Source organism: Python bivittatus, unplaced genomic scaffold (genome assembly GCF_059951505.1).
Source record: "Python bivittatus isolate LINGU-HERP-01145 unplaced genomic scaffold, Pbiv_v1 ctg000840_np1212, whole genome shotgun sequence".
Classification (NCBI taxonomy): Eukaryota; Metazoa; Chordata; class Lepidosauria; order Squamata; family Pythonidae; genus Python; species Python bivittatus.
The window spans coordinates 21,947,346-21,965,000 of NW_028277113.1; the positions used below are offsets into that span (position 1 = coordinate 21,947,346).

Here is a 17,655-nt window from a genome sequence, read left to right on the forward strand (position 1 = left end):
GATAAAAACTCCCTAACAAAGGAATTAATGTATTGCTTTAATAGGCTGCACCCTGAGTTAAGTTTTAAAATTTATGAGTTCTCTGCAGCATTGTTCTTTAAACAATGGTATTGTCAAATGCAGCCAGTGAGAAGATTAAAGTTCTCCCAGCAGATTAAGTACAAATTATCTGTCCTCCTGTTTAAGCATCATTTGTTCATTTATCACATAACGTCTAGTATTTCTGGTCAGTGTCAATATGCTCTGCATCCTTGCGGTTAACAGATGTCTTCTCTTGTCGAATGAATTACTTTATGTTTCACGCACTGGTGGCCGCAGATGTGTCACTATAGCAACATCATTAATTTCAGATCTTACCGGAAACATGCACTCCAATCAAACCTAATTATACCACATTGCTTTCTTGTCCCACAATAAGGAAACTATAATGCAATCATTGGGATACTTCATTTTCTATTCTGCTGTGGCAAATGAGAGAGCCACAGTGATGGACGCTTCTTGTCAAAAAGCTTATTGATGAAGCACAAACCCAATTTACAACCATACAAAGGACTACCTTGCAATTATGTTAGTAATGTAATGCTCTTTAGACTTTACAAATAATTCTTAATCATTTCAAGAAAAACTAGAGCCACAGTAAGGTATTTGCAAGCTTTTGCTTTATTCTTGTTTTATTTTCAATATAGGCAAGCCAACATGTGGTATGTGGTAAGATGGGACAAACCTATCAAGAGATCATTCATACAAATGGCTGAAAGAATCATAGTGATTGAAATTAAGCATCAAGGATTTAGTGGGGAAATTAGGTATGCTATTGAATAATCCAACTTTGAGACTATGTGGAAATACTAATGTATCCATATGAATCTTAAATACAGCACTTGTATGTTTTCTTTTGTCCATCCTACTTTATTTCTACCAGTTTAGATACTGAATAGTGATAACTAACAGCCTTCAAAATTTTGGCTTAAAATCCTACACAAGTTATTTTCATTTTGGTTCCTCTTCTCTAAAATGAAATTAGTAATCTTCTCATAAAGCAGAAAATAATTACTAAAACCCTTCATACATACATACACACACATATACCCACACCCACACACATACATACATCAACAAAATTGCTATCTGCACATTTGGATGTGTAAGCACAGCCTTGTAATTTACACACATACTGCAGTTTTCCATCTACACAGAGTAGATGGTTAAATTCCATATTGTGCCTTTTACACAGTTAATCACCAATATATATAACCAAAAATTGTATTGTGTAAGAGGTACTAATTTGACAATTATATTGAAGCACCTAATCAAGAAATACTGGCTAATATATATCGACACCAGTAGTTTCCTGAATAAAGTTCATCCATAAAATACAAATCCAAGATGTACCTGTTTTATCTGTCAATAGATATACAAGACGTCCCAATTCTTCAGGTATGGTACTAGTCCGGACAACTGTTCCAGGTATATTATCATCCTTCATAATCATCCATCCATATGCTGCTTTGCCCATGTCTAGATTTACACGTAAACTGGGAGAAAAACAGAGTCTCCTGAATTTAACAACTTTACTTTTGAATATAGAAAACAAACAAAAAAAGACATGGTGCAATTAAATTTGCATTTTAATTAATATAAATAAAGAATAAATAGATGTTCCTAGGCCCTGGAACTTCATCACTAAGAATGACTGTAAAGCATAAACCAGGCTTTAATTTCTTTTCCTTTGAAATCAGCAATATTAGGCATACCTATTCTATCCTTTATTGGAAATATGCCCATTCATAATTAATCCAATTTAGTATTTATACTTGGCACCTTAATATAGACTTCTGTAATGGCATATTATTCTCTTATGGTGGAGTAAAGTCATAACTAGCCACAGGAAAAATTCTTACCATGAGCACTTTATCTTTTAAAATTCACAACATAAGTTTTTTTTTTTTTTTAATATGATTGGAAAATGGTACTCCCACACTCCCAGTCCTGAAGCAGGTCTAAAAGGATACCATGGTTGATGGTACTGAATGCCACTGAGAGATCTAGGAAGGCTAGGATGGATGCATCACCATCATCCTGAGCCCTCCACAGGTCATCCACAAGCTCAGCCAATGCCGTCTCAGTCCTGTAACTTAGCCTGAACCCTGATTGAAAAGGGCTAGATAATCCACTTCATCCAGGGCCCTCTGAAACTGAGTATCTATCACCTTCTCAACAACCTTCTTTAAAATGAGAAGGTTGGAGACTGGGCAAAAATTGTCCAACATGGTCAGGTCCAAGGATGGCCTCTTGAGAAGAGGGCATACTACTGCTTCCTTCAAGGCAGGTAACGCCGCTTACTCCTGCAACGAGGTATTATTCACTGCTCCGACCCAATTGCATGCCACCTCCCAGGAAGACTTAACCAAACAGGAGGGACATGGGTCCAGAACACAGGTAGCAAAACACACAGCCCCAAGGATCCTGTCTACTTACTCAGGAATAATTGGCTCAAATTCTTCCCACATAACTTAGCTCAGACATGCCCTGGTCATCTCTATAGAGGCTGTCCAGCCGGCATTCAACTTGAGCAACTGTATCTGACAGACACTAAGAATATTCCTCAAAGCAGCCCTGCAAGGTCTGCCCTGACCCCTCCTTACCCAGAAGGAGCCTGGTCACTCTAAACAGGGATACCAGCTGGCTATCTGCAGACGCAATAAGAGTGGAAAAGTGAACTTGCTTCACTGCTCTTATCATCATGAGGTAAGTCCTAATAAAGGCTCTCACTTGTGCTCAGTCAGCCTCTCCAACTTTCACCCGCATTGTTTCATCTCTTGAAGCTCCTCAGTAAACTGAGGAACTCTACAGGATCCCCAATCACAGACAGTTAGCGTGGGGTGCTTGTCACATGCTCATTCCAAGTTGCAACCAAGGTCTCAGCCAAACTGTGCCCTAGAGATTCTGGAAAAACCCCAAATTCCTTCTGATACCCAATTGGGTCTATCAGTCACCTGGGACAAGCTAATCAAAGAAGCTCCACTTTCCTGCAGTGGGGGGTAAATGTGGAGAACTCCACAGCCAAGAAGGTGTGATCTGTCCATGGCATGGGACTGAAGTTAACATCCCCTGAGCCTAGATCACACTGCCACCACCCCAAGACAAAGGCAAGATTTAATTTGTGATCTCCACTGTGGGTTGGGCCCTCAATAAGTTGGATCAGGTCCATGGTTGTCATAAACTCCCAAGCCACCACTGTGTCCCCAAAGAAGTCAAGTTGAAATCCCCCAGGACCATAAGCCTAGGGAACTCCACTGCCAACTCAGCCTCATAGTTGAGGAGCTTGGGCAGGATGCTGCTACACTGCAAGAACAAAGTTAAATAACCAGCAGTCCCAACTGATCCCTATGGCCCAATCTCACAAAGAGAGTCTCATACCTGTCTATGTGTTGGGCAGCACCACTAAAAGTTACCAAAGACTCCAGGATAACAAGAGCCACTCCTGTATCCCTGCCCTGGATTTGTGGCTGGTGCTACACCTGAAATCCTGGAGGGCACATTTCCGAGAGGGGACCCCCTTCCATGCCCAATCAGGTTTTGGTGATGCAAGCAAGGTCAGCCCTCTCATCCATAGCCAAGTAATGGATGAGGGATTTTATTGCAAGCTGACCTGGCATTAAGTAGCAACAGCTGGAGTCTAGAGTTGCCAAAGCTATGGAGGCCAGGTCCTGGGGCTGAGCACAGTGGTCCAGAACATGGTATTTGTCTTAAACACCAAGGCTGCCTTTCCCAAGAGTGGCCCACCCCACTGAAATTTAACCCAGACATTTCTGATAGTATGAGGGCTTGGTGTGCTCAATCTGATGGATCTCTTGAGCATCAATCTGCAGGTTATAAGTAATCTTTGACTTTGCTCTGTCCTTGAGTGCTTGTGTTGGTGCAGTGGGCAGGAGCACTTATTATCACCTGAGGATGAGTTACCAACTATAACCTTTTTTGATGAGACTGTTGCTACCCATGTACTGGTTATCTATTGATTTATGTGAGACTATACTCTCAGTCACAGTACAGAGAGCCATAGGTGTTAATATGTTCGGGCCAAAGTCTGTCTTTAAGTCTTCCTTCTACTTCAAAATTTCCCTTTCAAATAATCATTTCCATGCAGCTTTTGCTATACAACACCAATGTTGCCCAAACAGAATGGAAGTGTTCTATGAACTGATCCCAAGATCTCATAGAGAATGGGGGGAGCTTGGTAAATTCAAATTCTTTAGTCAAATAAGTAACATATCCATGAACGTTGTGGGAAGTATTTTTCCTCTAGTACAACATTGAAAATACTGAAAAAAACCTCATCACTAGAAAATTTGTGGACAAATGTTCACAAAGAATATGAGCTTTCAAGTGACGAGAATTAAGGTTACAACAGTACTTACTTTTCTTCTACATATTTTTGTGAAGATAGATTTTCAACATCACTTTAATGAAGACAAGTATTGATAGGCTGAATATTACATTGATTCCAAGTTTTCAACTATGGGTGAAATATGCCATCATATGCAATCTTATATGGAATTTAAAAAGTGTCTTCAAAAGTTTGAAAAATACTGACCTAAGCAGCTTGGAAAAGTGTGTGAAATCACCTTTTGTGTTGTAGTATTATGTACTATCCTCAAATTTTAAAAAAAGGTTATAAATTTTTGTTATTGTGAGCCGCCCAGAGTCACCCGTTGGGGGAGATGGGCAGCATACAAGTTTAATAATAAATAAAATAAATAAATAAATTTTATCTTCTTCAAGCTGATTCAATGTTTACTACTTGCTTGTATAAAAAAATAGAGTGTTTTTTAATCTCAGGACTGGAAACCGAAAAAGAAAAGCTTTTAAATTCTAAAGTAAAAAGAATGTTACTAATATTTTTTGCCAGTAAAAGCATAAAATTTTTAAAATTTTTACTGATTTAACTTGGCATACTGCCTTCTACCACAGTCTTTCTACAGTTCATACTATCTACCTCCAACTGCAGGTAATCTGTATCCAAAGCCACCCAAATGTTTCTTTCTCTTTCTCTCTTGTGCATATTTCCCTTTCTGGTCTAATAAATTAGAAATCAACAATTTGCAACTTTTTCATAAAATTCTAAATCTGTTGCCTTCAGGAAGGTATTTCACTATCATCAATGAGAATACTAATCTTGAGATTCTGTAAATAATGAATCATTATTGAATGAAAACCTTGATAGGCATTTCTTCTTAAGTTATAGAATTTGTCACTAATGATAATTTGGAGTACCAACTAATAAAGGACACTGTTCTAATCAGACAAATTATCAATGAAGAGAATTTGGAATTCTTAGTACAAAGGATCCACATTTCATAAATCAGGAACAGGCTACGAGAATGTACACTGTCATGCTTATTATAACTTTCCCTCACTTGTCTGAATATAATGCCACTCTTAGAGTAGTTGCAACTAAAGTAGATTCGTTAACTATGTGAGGAAAAATATTGTTTTCTCAGGCACGAAATACTGTATCCTGCAAACTGAGAAAATGAAATATCACTGAAAAAGCGCAACCTTGAGAAACATGTCAGGATCATGCGCAACAACTGTGCAATTAACTGTGCTAAAAAAATCATTTGGAAAGACCCTACGATAATGTTATGTTATCCTGTTAGTCACTACCTTGCCAGCTTTGCAGAATGCTGATCTCCTGATGGGTTAATAGTATCCTTTCACCCAATGATTTACTTAGAATAGTTTTGTAGTGTCATGCACAATAACTTCCAGCTGCCTTTAGCCCAAATAAAATTCCTTAGGAGAATTTTTGACCTGTAGTAGCAAAAGAATTACAGGGGAAGTATAAGAAACCATTTATCTCTAACTTAGCTTGCCTTATTGCTCACATTTTACTTACTGTTGCCCAATATTTGATGGATTGTAGATGTTTGATTACATATAAACAGCTGCCAACCTCATATGATCATTATGTTCGTGTGGTTTAGCTTTACATTAGTGTAGCAATAACTAATAATCACTCAAAAATCTTAAATATTCCCCAAGAGCAGTATTTTTTCAGATTCTAACATAGACAAAACTTGGTTACAATAAATATTCATGAAGCTGAAATAGGCATCTACGAAATAATGCCAACTATAGGTTACCTAGTAAGATACAATCTCAAAAAAGCCATGCACTATAAATATATCTTGAAAAATATAATCAGAACATTGCTATCCTGGGTTAAAGGGAAGTCATGCAGGTTCCTAAACTCACCGAGGGCCTAGGCTCTTAAAGTTTTAATGTCAAGTTCCTTTTTCTTAGTTAACTATATTTATATATACACCAAAACAGAAGCTCTCTATTTAGCTGTTTTGTTAAAAATATATAATAAAATAAACATTAAAAAAAATGGTTACCATATCTGAGCATTTTAGAATACTCTGGAGATACTGTTTTACCTAGTTTAAGGCATGCAACTCACACCCAAGTAAGTATGCATAGGATTGTAGTCTTAGATTACCAATTCCAAACAAGGTAAAAACACTCAAGGTTCTTAATTTTGTACACTCCTGGCCTCCCCATCCTCTAAATCCAAATGAAGAAAGAAAAAGGTCATATGTAGGCTTGAAAAAGGCATCCCTCACTCCTGAAAAAAAACATGAAATCCATTCCATCTTCTTGTCCGCAAATCTGGCACACTGCAAGTTAAATAAAGAATCTGTCACATATGTAAGTTAGGACAGTGTACCTGCTGCAGCAGCTGCTTTTGCTGAGGTTCTTCCCAAGTGCAGCAGCCAAGAAGAAGTGAGCCTCTCATGGTCTTGGCTCTTATCCTGCTAGCTTCTGGGGCTAGAGAAAGGATATGCAACTTTTGTTGAACTAAAAGCCAGACATGCTTTTAGGAGCATGAGGAGGACCATGCTCAAAAAGTGGGTGAGGTTATGTAAAGAGTTGCCTGGCTATATAAACAGTTGCCTGGGTACATTTAAAAATGGGCAGAGCAGTTGAAATTAATTAAAACATTGAAGACACATAAATATCAAAGGCACATACATGAAAGACACACAAACTCTTATACATTCATTCAAAAGCAAACATGCCCATATAAATCTAGTCACACTAATTCAGAGATATTCAATCACACACATACACTTAAATCCAAACACTCCCCAAAATACACCACACTCTTAAGCACACTGACACACATTTATTTGTTACTGCATTTATATCTTTTTTTTTAGACTTCAAATCTGTTTTGCACAGAGGTTATTCTGAGAAAGAATGGCTGGCCCAAAGCCATCCAGTGAACAGTGTCTGTGGTGAAGTGGGGACTTGAATCTAGGTCACCACTGAGCTCCCTGTTCAAAGTCCAGCACATTCATGCAAATACACTCATAGCCCCCACTATGGTCCCCCTGAACCTTATGCACTGTCGTAGTAGTACTTTTGTAATAACAGTAATAATAGATGGAGGATGGCTGGAACAAGGGCAGGAGGACAAAGGAAGAGGAGCACCTGAGGTAGAAAAGACTATATTCATTCCCAAAATAGGCTGTTATAACTGACATTGTCTTCTCTGCAATCACTACATGCCTTGACTGATAGACATGCGCACTGAGACATCAGAAAAAGGCCTCACTGCACATGAAAAGAATGTGGAATTTACTTAGAGTCCTCAGTGCATAATGCCCCCTTCCTTTGGCATCAAATTACTGTATGAAAAGCTACTATACAGTCTACTTCAATCGCATATAAGTTCTTTTTGTTAACCCTTATGAAATGGACAGCATGCAGCATTAAGCTGAAATCAGCATTACTATATCCATTTTCTTGCCTGTAGTGTTCTGAGAATTACTCCGTATATGCCCTCTCCCATCAGATATATTCTAGTGAATATACAGTCTTATCTTTCACAATTCCATATTTTTGTGTGCTAAGAATTTATATGTAGATCCAAAATCTCAAAAACAAGCATAATAATATGCTTACTAACAATGAAGTGGACAATATGAAAGTTCCTTATCGCATTAAGTGAAATTTCCCAATAAAAATTGTCTACTTTCATGAAATGAAGTCAAATTCATGTGTTGTAGTTAACAATAGTTATTAAAGAATACAATATTTTATCTTCTTTTCTTGGGACTGTAAAAAAGTGTCTATACATGGTAAACAAAATTTAAAGGCCCATACATTCTGAATATTGTAGCTATTGCTTTTGGTTATTAATTAGTTTCATTTACATTCCACCTTTTCTTTGAAAGTTCAAGACACATCATAGCAAGTTCTCCCATAATTTCAAAGAAACCAGAAAGATTGCTACAATTCTTTTCAAGAGCTAGTAAGGAAAACAGACAAAAAGAAGCTGTGAGTCACACTTTAAGAAGCTGTATTTCCTGTATACGGAGCAAAATGCCTTATTATTTTGATTGCTGACAATCTGGTTGCTTTAATTATAATTTAAAAATCTATGTTTATTCTTTTAGAACATTAGATGTACTGATCACTACTTTCACATCAAACCAACAATTAGAATATAAAACAAATAAAAAGCAGGTATTTAATGCAGTAATTTCTCTATTTTTTATGTAATATACAGTGATACTTAAATGTTTGTGAACCCTTTTGAATTTTCAGTTTTCTACATAAATATGACCTAAAACGTGGTCTGTTCTCCACAGCCCTAAAACTAAATAAAGAGAACCCAGTTAAACAAATGAGCCAAAAACATTATACCTGTCCATTTATTTATTGAGGAAAATGATCCAAAGCTACATATTTGTGTGTGGCAAAAGTAGGTGAATCTCTAGGATTATCAATTCATTCGAAGGGGAAATTAGAGTCAGGAGTTTCAATCAATGGGATGATAATCAGGTGTGAATGTGGGAGGTCCTACCTATTTAAAAAACAGAATTCAGGGTATTCACTATCAAAGTCTGATCTTCACCACAAAAATATGTGAAGTATGTCATGGTTTGAACAAAGGGGATTTCTGAGGAAAACCGTTGTTGATGCTTACCAGACTGGAAAAGGATACAAAATGATTTCCAAGAAGTTTGCACTCCACCAGTCCACTGCCAGGCAGATCATGTACAAACAGAGGCAGTTCAACACCATTGTTACCTTTCCTAGCAATGGTCGACCGACCAAGATCACACCAAGAGCAAGGCATGCCATACTCTGGGAGGTCTTAAAGAACCCCAGAGTAACGTCTAAGGAACTAAAGGCCTCTCTTGCATTGGAGAATATCAGTGCTCATGAGACCACCATCAGGAGAACACTGAACAACAATGGTGTGCATAGCAGAGTTGCAAGGAGAAAGCCACAACTCTCCAAAAAGAACATTGCTGCCTGTCCACAGTTTGCAAAAGGCCACATGGATAAGCCAGAAGGCTATTGGAAGAATGTTCTATGGATGGATGAGACCAAAATAGAACTTTTCATTCAACTTTGGCTTGAATAAAAAGTGTTATGTTTGGCGAAAGGTAAACACTGCATTCCAGCATAAGAACCTTATCCCATCTGTGAAACGTGGTGGCAATATGATGATTTGGATCTGCTTTGCTGTCTCTGAACCAGGATAGCTTGCCATCATTGATGGAAGTATGAACTCTGAATTGTACCAGCAAATTCTACAGGAAAATGTCAGGGTATCTGTGAACTGAAGCTCAAGAGAAAGTGAGTCATGCAGCAAGACAATGACCCAAAAGACACAAGTTGTATGACCAAAGAATGGTTAAATCAGAAGAAACTTAATATTTTGGAATGGCCAAGTCAAAGTCTTCACCTTAATCCTATAGAAATATTGTGGAAGGAACTGTGGCAGTTCATGCGAAGAAGCCCACCAATATCCCTGAGTTGAAGCTGTTCTGTAAGGAAGAATGGGCTAAAATTCCTCTAATCCAATGTGCAGGACTGATCAGTGGTTATTGGAAATATTTAGTTGTAGTTATTGCTGCCCAGTGGGAGCACACCAGTTATTGAAAGCAGAGATTCACTTACTTTTGCTACACACAAATATGTAGTTTTGGATCATTTTCCTCAATAAATAAATGAACAAGTATAATGTTTTTGACTTAATTGGGCTCTCTTTATTTAGTTTTATGATTTGTGTGGAGAACAGATCACATTTTAGGTCATATTTTCACAGAAAATTGAACACTCAAAAGGGTTCAAAAACTTTTAAGCACCACTGTATAGTAAAATAAAATTTTAAATATTTTTGAAAATTGTAAGATTCTGTCTCTTTATTCCTTTTTTTTAACCTTTTAAAATGTACCTGAAAGTATAGCACAGACACTCTTAATCCAATAAAGTATTATTAAGGTATCTAAACAAAATAAAATCTTCCAAATACACATCTTTCCAGAAATTGTATTTTCTGATAAGTTTACATTTTAAAAACACATTAATGCAAGTAAATATATTGTACGGTATACATGGATTATTCCAGCAAGATGAATAAAAGATACAATAGCATAGAGTTTTATACAGTGATCCCTTAACAGAGTATGTAGCATATCTTCCAACTATAGCCTCTTGTCAAGATAAATTTTATTCACAATAATACCTGCAATTACTTTTTAAAAAAATCATATCTATTTTTCTTTCATTTTGTACATACCTGATTGGGATTATGTAAGAAAAAAGGAGAAGAAACCGAAAAAGATTGCGGTACCATGGTCCCACAAATCCTTGCAAGGTTACCATAACAACTGAAAGCGCAACTAGAGCCAAGAACAGTGCTTTGGTCAGTTGATTCAATTCAAGATCCAGCAAACCAACCTAAAAAGGAAGCAATATACATTTAATATCTAAAACTGAACAATCATTTCTACTTTTTGTGTTTATGTGAAATATCTAAACATAAACAATTAGAAGAATATATTGATTTTGCTTTCCGAACATATTTGAGATTTATATGAATGCAGTGAGATTATCTCACGTGCTAAAGGCTATAGCATTTTTTGCTACATCTAGCTCAGATTGTCAGCTTTCAAATTAAAAAAAAAGGGGTGAGGGGCAATTCTATAGTCTTTATGGAAAATATGGGATACTTTTCAAGCACTATCAAATAGTGTAGGGGAAATTAGACTGCTATCAGTCAGTTTTTATATGCTTACATTTGTTACAGCCATGCCATATATTTGGGGAACATTGTTAGGATAGTAACATAATAATTGAGGCTTATTTGTGTCTTTATAAATTGGCTTGTAGCTTTTTCATTTATTAAAAATTATAACTGTGATTGGGCAAGTCTATATAACCAAAAATAATAGGTAACATTAATGACATGATTTCATCCTTTTTTAGCGTGTTACATACATAAATGATTTTTAATTGAATTCCTAACTTTAAAAATCCCTGACAGTGCAAATAAATGTATCTTACACCAATATTTTATATATTAGTGCATACAGAGGTGCTGAGATCTTCATAACCCCACATGAATTCAAATAGAGGTATGTAGGGGTTAGATATTATAGCAGTTTGAATTATTTATCATTCATGAAAAAGATGGAAGCATATTTGTAAGACAAATTAGAAATTATATGGTTGTGCTTTTCACATTTTAGTATGAGTTTATGGGATACTGCAAGTTTTCAGAATTTCTCTCGCTCCCTAGACAATTTCTGTAATATGAACTTTCAGATGGGGGTCCTGGAAGCCTGTCTCTGCTGTAAAAGCATGTAAGTATGCACAGACTGTAAACTGTTATGTAATGGATAGCAAGTTATTTTACATGCTGAGGAAGGTTATTTTAATTTTTGACTTTTTAATAATGTAGTCAATTTAGTCTTTATCTTTATAATAATCCTGTGGTTTAAGTTATACTGAGAAATAGTATATGCACTTTGAAATCACAGTGCATACATTACTTCTAAGTTCTATGTAAGTATGTTGTGAAAGAAATGAAAATTGTGTGTGAATCTTTGTTTCATTTGAGTACTATACTATGGATAGCACATTTTGATTCTCTGCTTTTAGGAAAACACAGAGGATTTCAATTAAGTTATGTAGTTACTTCAATATTTTCATGCAGGAAGAGAATTTTCAATTTTCCTGGAGCTGGTTTATTTTTACATATTTTCAGGCACTTTTCTTTTTGTTTTGTTTTCATTTTTGTTCTTTGTTTTATGTAGTTTTTCTCATTGGTATCCCATTAATTTAACCCAGGTTGTTGGGTATTCTCTGAATGACATAAAAGCCTGTGATTACTACTGTTGTTATCTGAGTTTAAGAGAGCAAAAAATTAGGAAATTCATGTAACTTACATGATGATATATATCATATCACAATATGCCAGAAGCATCAATGTGGGTTTTGCAAAGTACACAATATATTTGCCAGCATTAATGTTCTTCATGTGGAAATACTTATATGAACACTTCTTAGAATTGAGTACATAGAGCGTAGAATCCAACCCATCACTGGAACCAGAAAGAGGACATTTCCACTCTTCCTGTAGCTCCCCTCATACAACCATAAAACCACTTCAGAGGGCTGGGAAGTCCTTCAGAGCAGTGGCTGCAAGAGGGAGATTAATAAGAATACCCCCTGTGTGAGTGTATTTCCACTCTTAAAACACTGAATACTGTTTCTGTGTGAAATCCAGTTAGAAAATTTGCAGTAAAGCAGTTTTTATAACAGAGCACTGTTGCTAAGAGAAAACAGGAAATCTTGTTAAGAAAAGGAAAGAATTGTTTTTCATAAACAAAGACTTACAAATAAAAGGATTTCAAATAACCAGTTCCTTTATAGCACTACCTCAGTAACACTAGATTTCAGCTTGGATTCTACGTTATTTAACATAATTTGATGAAAAAATGCCATAATAATTATAATGTCAAACCAATGATGAGGAAGACTAACAAGGTGTTAGATATTATAATTCATAAATAACTTCATAACTCTATAACTTCATAGAAGAAAAGGCCCAAGTTCAGTGTAAGTTATGCAGAGAACCAATATCTTGAGCTCTTGAAGGAAATATGGATATAAATCTAATAAATTAAAAAAATAACGGGGAAAAGTAATTGGCATTAACTAGTGCCAGATGTACAATATGGTGCTACTTGATTGGCTTCGTCCAGAAGGTAATGCTGAATTATTATAGCTCTGATTTGTAGCAGGGAAGCATGGCATTCTGGGTTCAATTTTATTCTGTTCATGATCTACATTAAATTTCTAGAGAGGTATTATTTTGGGATGTGGTTGTGCTGACATGCATGTGACATCCAGCATTCTCCTTTTCAACAAACTCAGGTAAAGCAGTGGATATTTTTAACTGTACCCTATTCATGTTAATGGATCAGATGAGAGGCAACAAATTGAAGTACAATCCAGCCACTAAGGATTGTGGTTTTCCTGTAATAAAAGTATCCTATAATATAATTCCTTACACAATTAATTCAGGCTGAACCTGCTGGTCTTTACATCTGCTATTCCTTCATGATTCCCAGGCCCCATGATGGAGATACAAATCCATAATATAGAAGAGTATTTCTAGTGATTGTTTCCATTCCTGGTTCCAACCTTAAAATTCACTCAATTTCAATAATTACAAAGAACACAAAAATGTATTTATTTAACCAAAAAATTAACCTACCCCAATCCTAGCACATTTTAGTACCTTCCCTATCCACTTGGATTATTATAGAAATTATAATTAAAGTAAGAGTTAAATGATTTCAATAAAATATTCAGGTTTAGATCATATTAGTGAATGGTAAAATCAATGTAATAGATTAGTTTCCACGGAAATTAATTGGATTCAGTTGAACTATCATAGCTTTAATTGAATCAATATATTTGGCTTTCGATACATTAAAAAAAAGGGTTACAAAAGTAAAAATGGTTCAAGGTATTTCTCCAATTACATTTCAAATTTTTCTACTTTAAAAATCATAAGTTCATACTAGTTCAAGGACAGGTCACACCAGTTGATGCTTGGATATGCAGTTCTAGATGAAACTTTTGCAATAAGATAGTCAAGACAATGATACCACAGAGAAATATCAGAGAAAGTTTAGCTTTTGTCAAAAAGAGAAATATGGCATAATATTCCAAAAGGAGAAAAATGTATAAGAATAGCATTAAAATACTTCTGGAAAGTTCAGCATTCATTCTTGTTTATGGGCAGTACCTTCCCTTGAGAACTAGGCAGCTGAAGACCACAGTGGCTGATTTATCAACTACATTTAAAAAGCAGCACAACGAGGACAAATATCTTGCAATTTCCGCTGCTTCGACTACTACATAGTTTATGCTTGAATTATTGAGAAAAATAGGTTTCTGGATTAAAATGAAGAAAAATTAAGCCAGGGAAGTAGAGCATGTTTCAAAGCCCTGATCTTTTTGCGTTGACAAAGGCAGTCTAAGTTTCAGGCCTCGCTGAGGATCAGATGAAGTCATTATTCATTCAGTCAGGGAAAAAAGACTCAATTACCTCAACCTAAAGATGCTATCAATGAATGCAAAGTGCATATTTTACTCTATTCATCCAAATCCCATTAAAAAGTGAAAGGAATGATTTAATCGGCCTTCTAGAGTTGGGCTTTTTTTTTTTTTTGTAATACAATAAAGAATCACTGTCTTGCAATATGCATAACCAGTACCTCACACTTTTCTTGCTGTATCATAGCTCTGAATGACTGTAAAAACCAAGACAAAACCTGACAGAAAGGAACACAAAGTCTCCTTTGAGAAATGGCATTTATGGGCCCAAATGTTATACATAGTCTGCTGGATACACATATGTAGATAACTAAAAGGATAAAAACTTTCCTAATTGACGGAGACAGGTTTGGATGCAAGTTTAGAGCCCATTCAATAAGTTTATGCATCCTTTAAAATTAATGTAAAAGGTTTTAGAGATACTTATCTGCTTAGCTAATATGACTGGTCATGTATAATAACACTTCTTCCATACACATGTTTATTATTTTATCATTTCTATTATGTACACACACACACATACACATGATTATCTGATATGCTAAATAGCAACAGTACCACATTGTCTAAATTTCTAAGTTATTTGCCCAGATATTTCATGTTGTCTTCTTACTAAAAAGGAATTAATTTTGTAAAAGTTACAAAAACATGTCATGCTGTATTAAATTATCAAAAACAAAGCAAATTACTTCATTAACAATAAATTTAATACTAATTTAATTCTCTTATTTTTTTTGCAATCTTCAATACCTATAGAATATTTTTTCATTCTTACCATAATATTTGTGTTATTTCAGACAACTGTGATGACAAAATCAAATTTGCAACTGGAATTTTTAATCTCTTAGGGAAAATTTGTACATAATGTTAGAGGATAAACTCAATAGTTTTGTAAAGGGGCTGTTCTACGATAATGAACACAATAATTGCCTGTATAATCTAAAATGCTACTAATGGCAACAATCACATATCCATTTAGATCCTCTTTAATTTATGTACCAAGTTTTAAATAGCTAATCACTTTCAGTAAAAGAATGGTTTATACCAACAATAAAGAGTAAGTATGGTATTGCTTTGCTTAAACAAGGAAATATCTATTCTCTTACTATTCAATTATTTCAAATAATTGAATGGGCAAGTGTTTTAATCTCTGAATGATAAAGCTAGTGTGATATGTCACTGAGAAACAATGGCAAATAAAAAATATTTAATTTCATAAATAATAAAGGGGAAGTTATTAAAAGGTTATCTAATGTAAAAAAGCATTTTAAGAACTAACCAAAGCTGAGGTCAATAGCCATTACTTTTAAATATATTGATTAGATTCTAATACCAAATTGTTCTTCAAAAGTGAAGCATTCTACAAAAATATTCTTAACTTTTTTTTATGGAAAATCCTATTAAGCCAATTAAAATATTTTATTAATGGTAAATTCTAATTAATACAATGTTTAGATTATAAGACAAACACAGTTAAACAATCTAAAAAGGTTATCAGAAAAACTGAAGAATGTCAGTGTTATTCCTTCCTAATATAAAAATAAGAGATGAATCCACCTACCTGGACACTTTAAAATTTAACAGTAAACACACACTCTGATCTACTGCAAAAAAAGGTATTAGATATTCCAACCACTATTTTTCTGTTTTCTTTTAATTTTATTTTCAAATGTTCTTTCAGCCTGATTTTCAGTTGTTCTTTCAATATTCTAATTAAATAAAGTCTGTTTTTTATTTAGAGAAATTATCACTGAAGAACTTAAGGAAAAAGTTTTAATAATGTATGCATATGTATAGTACATATGGCTTGTATATCATATGGATATAAAAGAGTCATCAACAAGAATAGCTGTCTGTGAAAAATCTGAATGACACAAATACACACACACACACACACACTCTTCTTATCTGGTATCATGCTTATTTCAATCTCAGCATCTCCAAAGCTTTAATGAATTATTATAAATACTGCAATTCTGAGACACAGAAACACATTACTTTATTGAATATGACAGTTATCATACAAAATATAGACTAATACTAAACTAATATTAAAATATAGAACATCTAACATTAAAATTATAACTATCATTTAAATTAGGCAGAGATTGCTCTTTTAATCATCTTTCCTGCTTAATTTATTGGTTCATACGTGATTGATATAAAAATATGTAAATTTATGCACAGCATTTCATCTGTAGTCCAACTGTCTTTTTTGCCTTTTGATTAATAAATACAAAGTAAAAGAGAAAAACTAAGAATTTGTCATCATCTGTATTTTGCCCAAGGCATCGCAATTATTTAATTGCAAGGGAAAGCAATGGCTGAGCATGGGAATGCTTCCCAGACAACTAAAAATCTGTTCCAAACCTTCTGTACTGGATAACAGTTATTAGAACAAATTAAAAAAAAAATAATTTCATGCTATATTTTAAGAAGATATAAATCCAAAATAACTTGACAACGTAACAGGATATTCAACCTGGGTGCTCACTGGCATAGATGTTTATTTTTTATATAATTTGGTTACAAAATCATACTTCAGCAGATCTGTTTCTATGTATTTTGATCTATGCATAAACTGTCTAAACCTAAAATTTAATTTAATAATACATTTTGTGTTTAAGGCAACATTGCATTTACCTAAGTTCAGACTTTTGGGGAAACTAAGAACAGCAGCTTTGGGTAAAAATATATGCAAGTTCCACTAAGATGGCACTGTTTAAATTAAATTACTCAGAAAAATATACTGAAAGGATATCTATCTATCTATCTATCTATCTATCTATCTATCTATCTATCTATCTATCTATCTATCTATCTATCTATCTATCTCTATCTTGACAGGAATTATGTGAAGCACCCCCATTCGATTTTGATGCTGAACAGCTGGTTAAACAAATAAAGGCATGAATCTTAAAAAGTATAGCTAGTCTTAAAAATGTTTTACAAAAAAATAACTAAACTTCAACATCCTAGTTTATAACAGCACTCATCCTATCAACTATTTCACTGTTTTGCACAAAAATATCAAATAATACATTAACAGAATAATAATAAGTGTTTGTGTGATGCTTGGACATAACCTAATTCATAGCCTAATTCAGACAGCAGAGGGTGCTCAAGATTGATGCTAACTAATCTAAACTATAAAATCCCTCATAAAGCAAAGAACTTTTACTTCCATTTGGATGTTTCACAACTAGCCCTAGGGAG

At 34.6% G+C, this 17,655-nt stretch overlaps 1 protein-coding gene across 3 annotated transcripts in view; it reads right to left on the reverse strand.

Annotated features, from left to right (window-relative positions):
* ATP9B (ATPase phospholipid transporting 9B) overlaps positions 1-17,655 on the reverse strand; it is a 174,542-nt gene that overhangs the window by 61,952 nt on the left and 94,935 nt on the right. For all 3 annotated transcript variants that reach the window (XM_088131013.1, XM_088131011.1, XM_088131012.1), the window contains 2 exons: positions 10,607-10,767; positions 1,393-1,535 (listed from right to left, as the gene is read on the reverse strand). In XM_088131013.1, the coding sequence (XP_087987139.1) occupies positions 1,393-1,535; positions 10,607-10,767 (304 nt within the window). The remainder of the gene's footprint in view (positions 1-1,392; positions 1,536-10,606; positions 10,768-17,655) is intronic.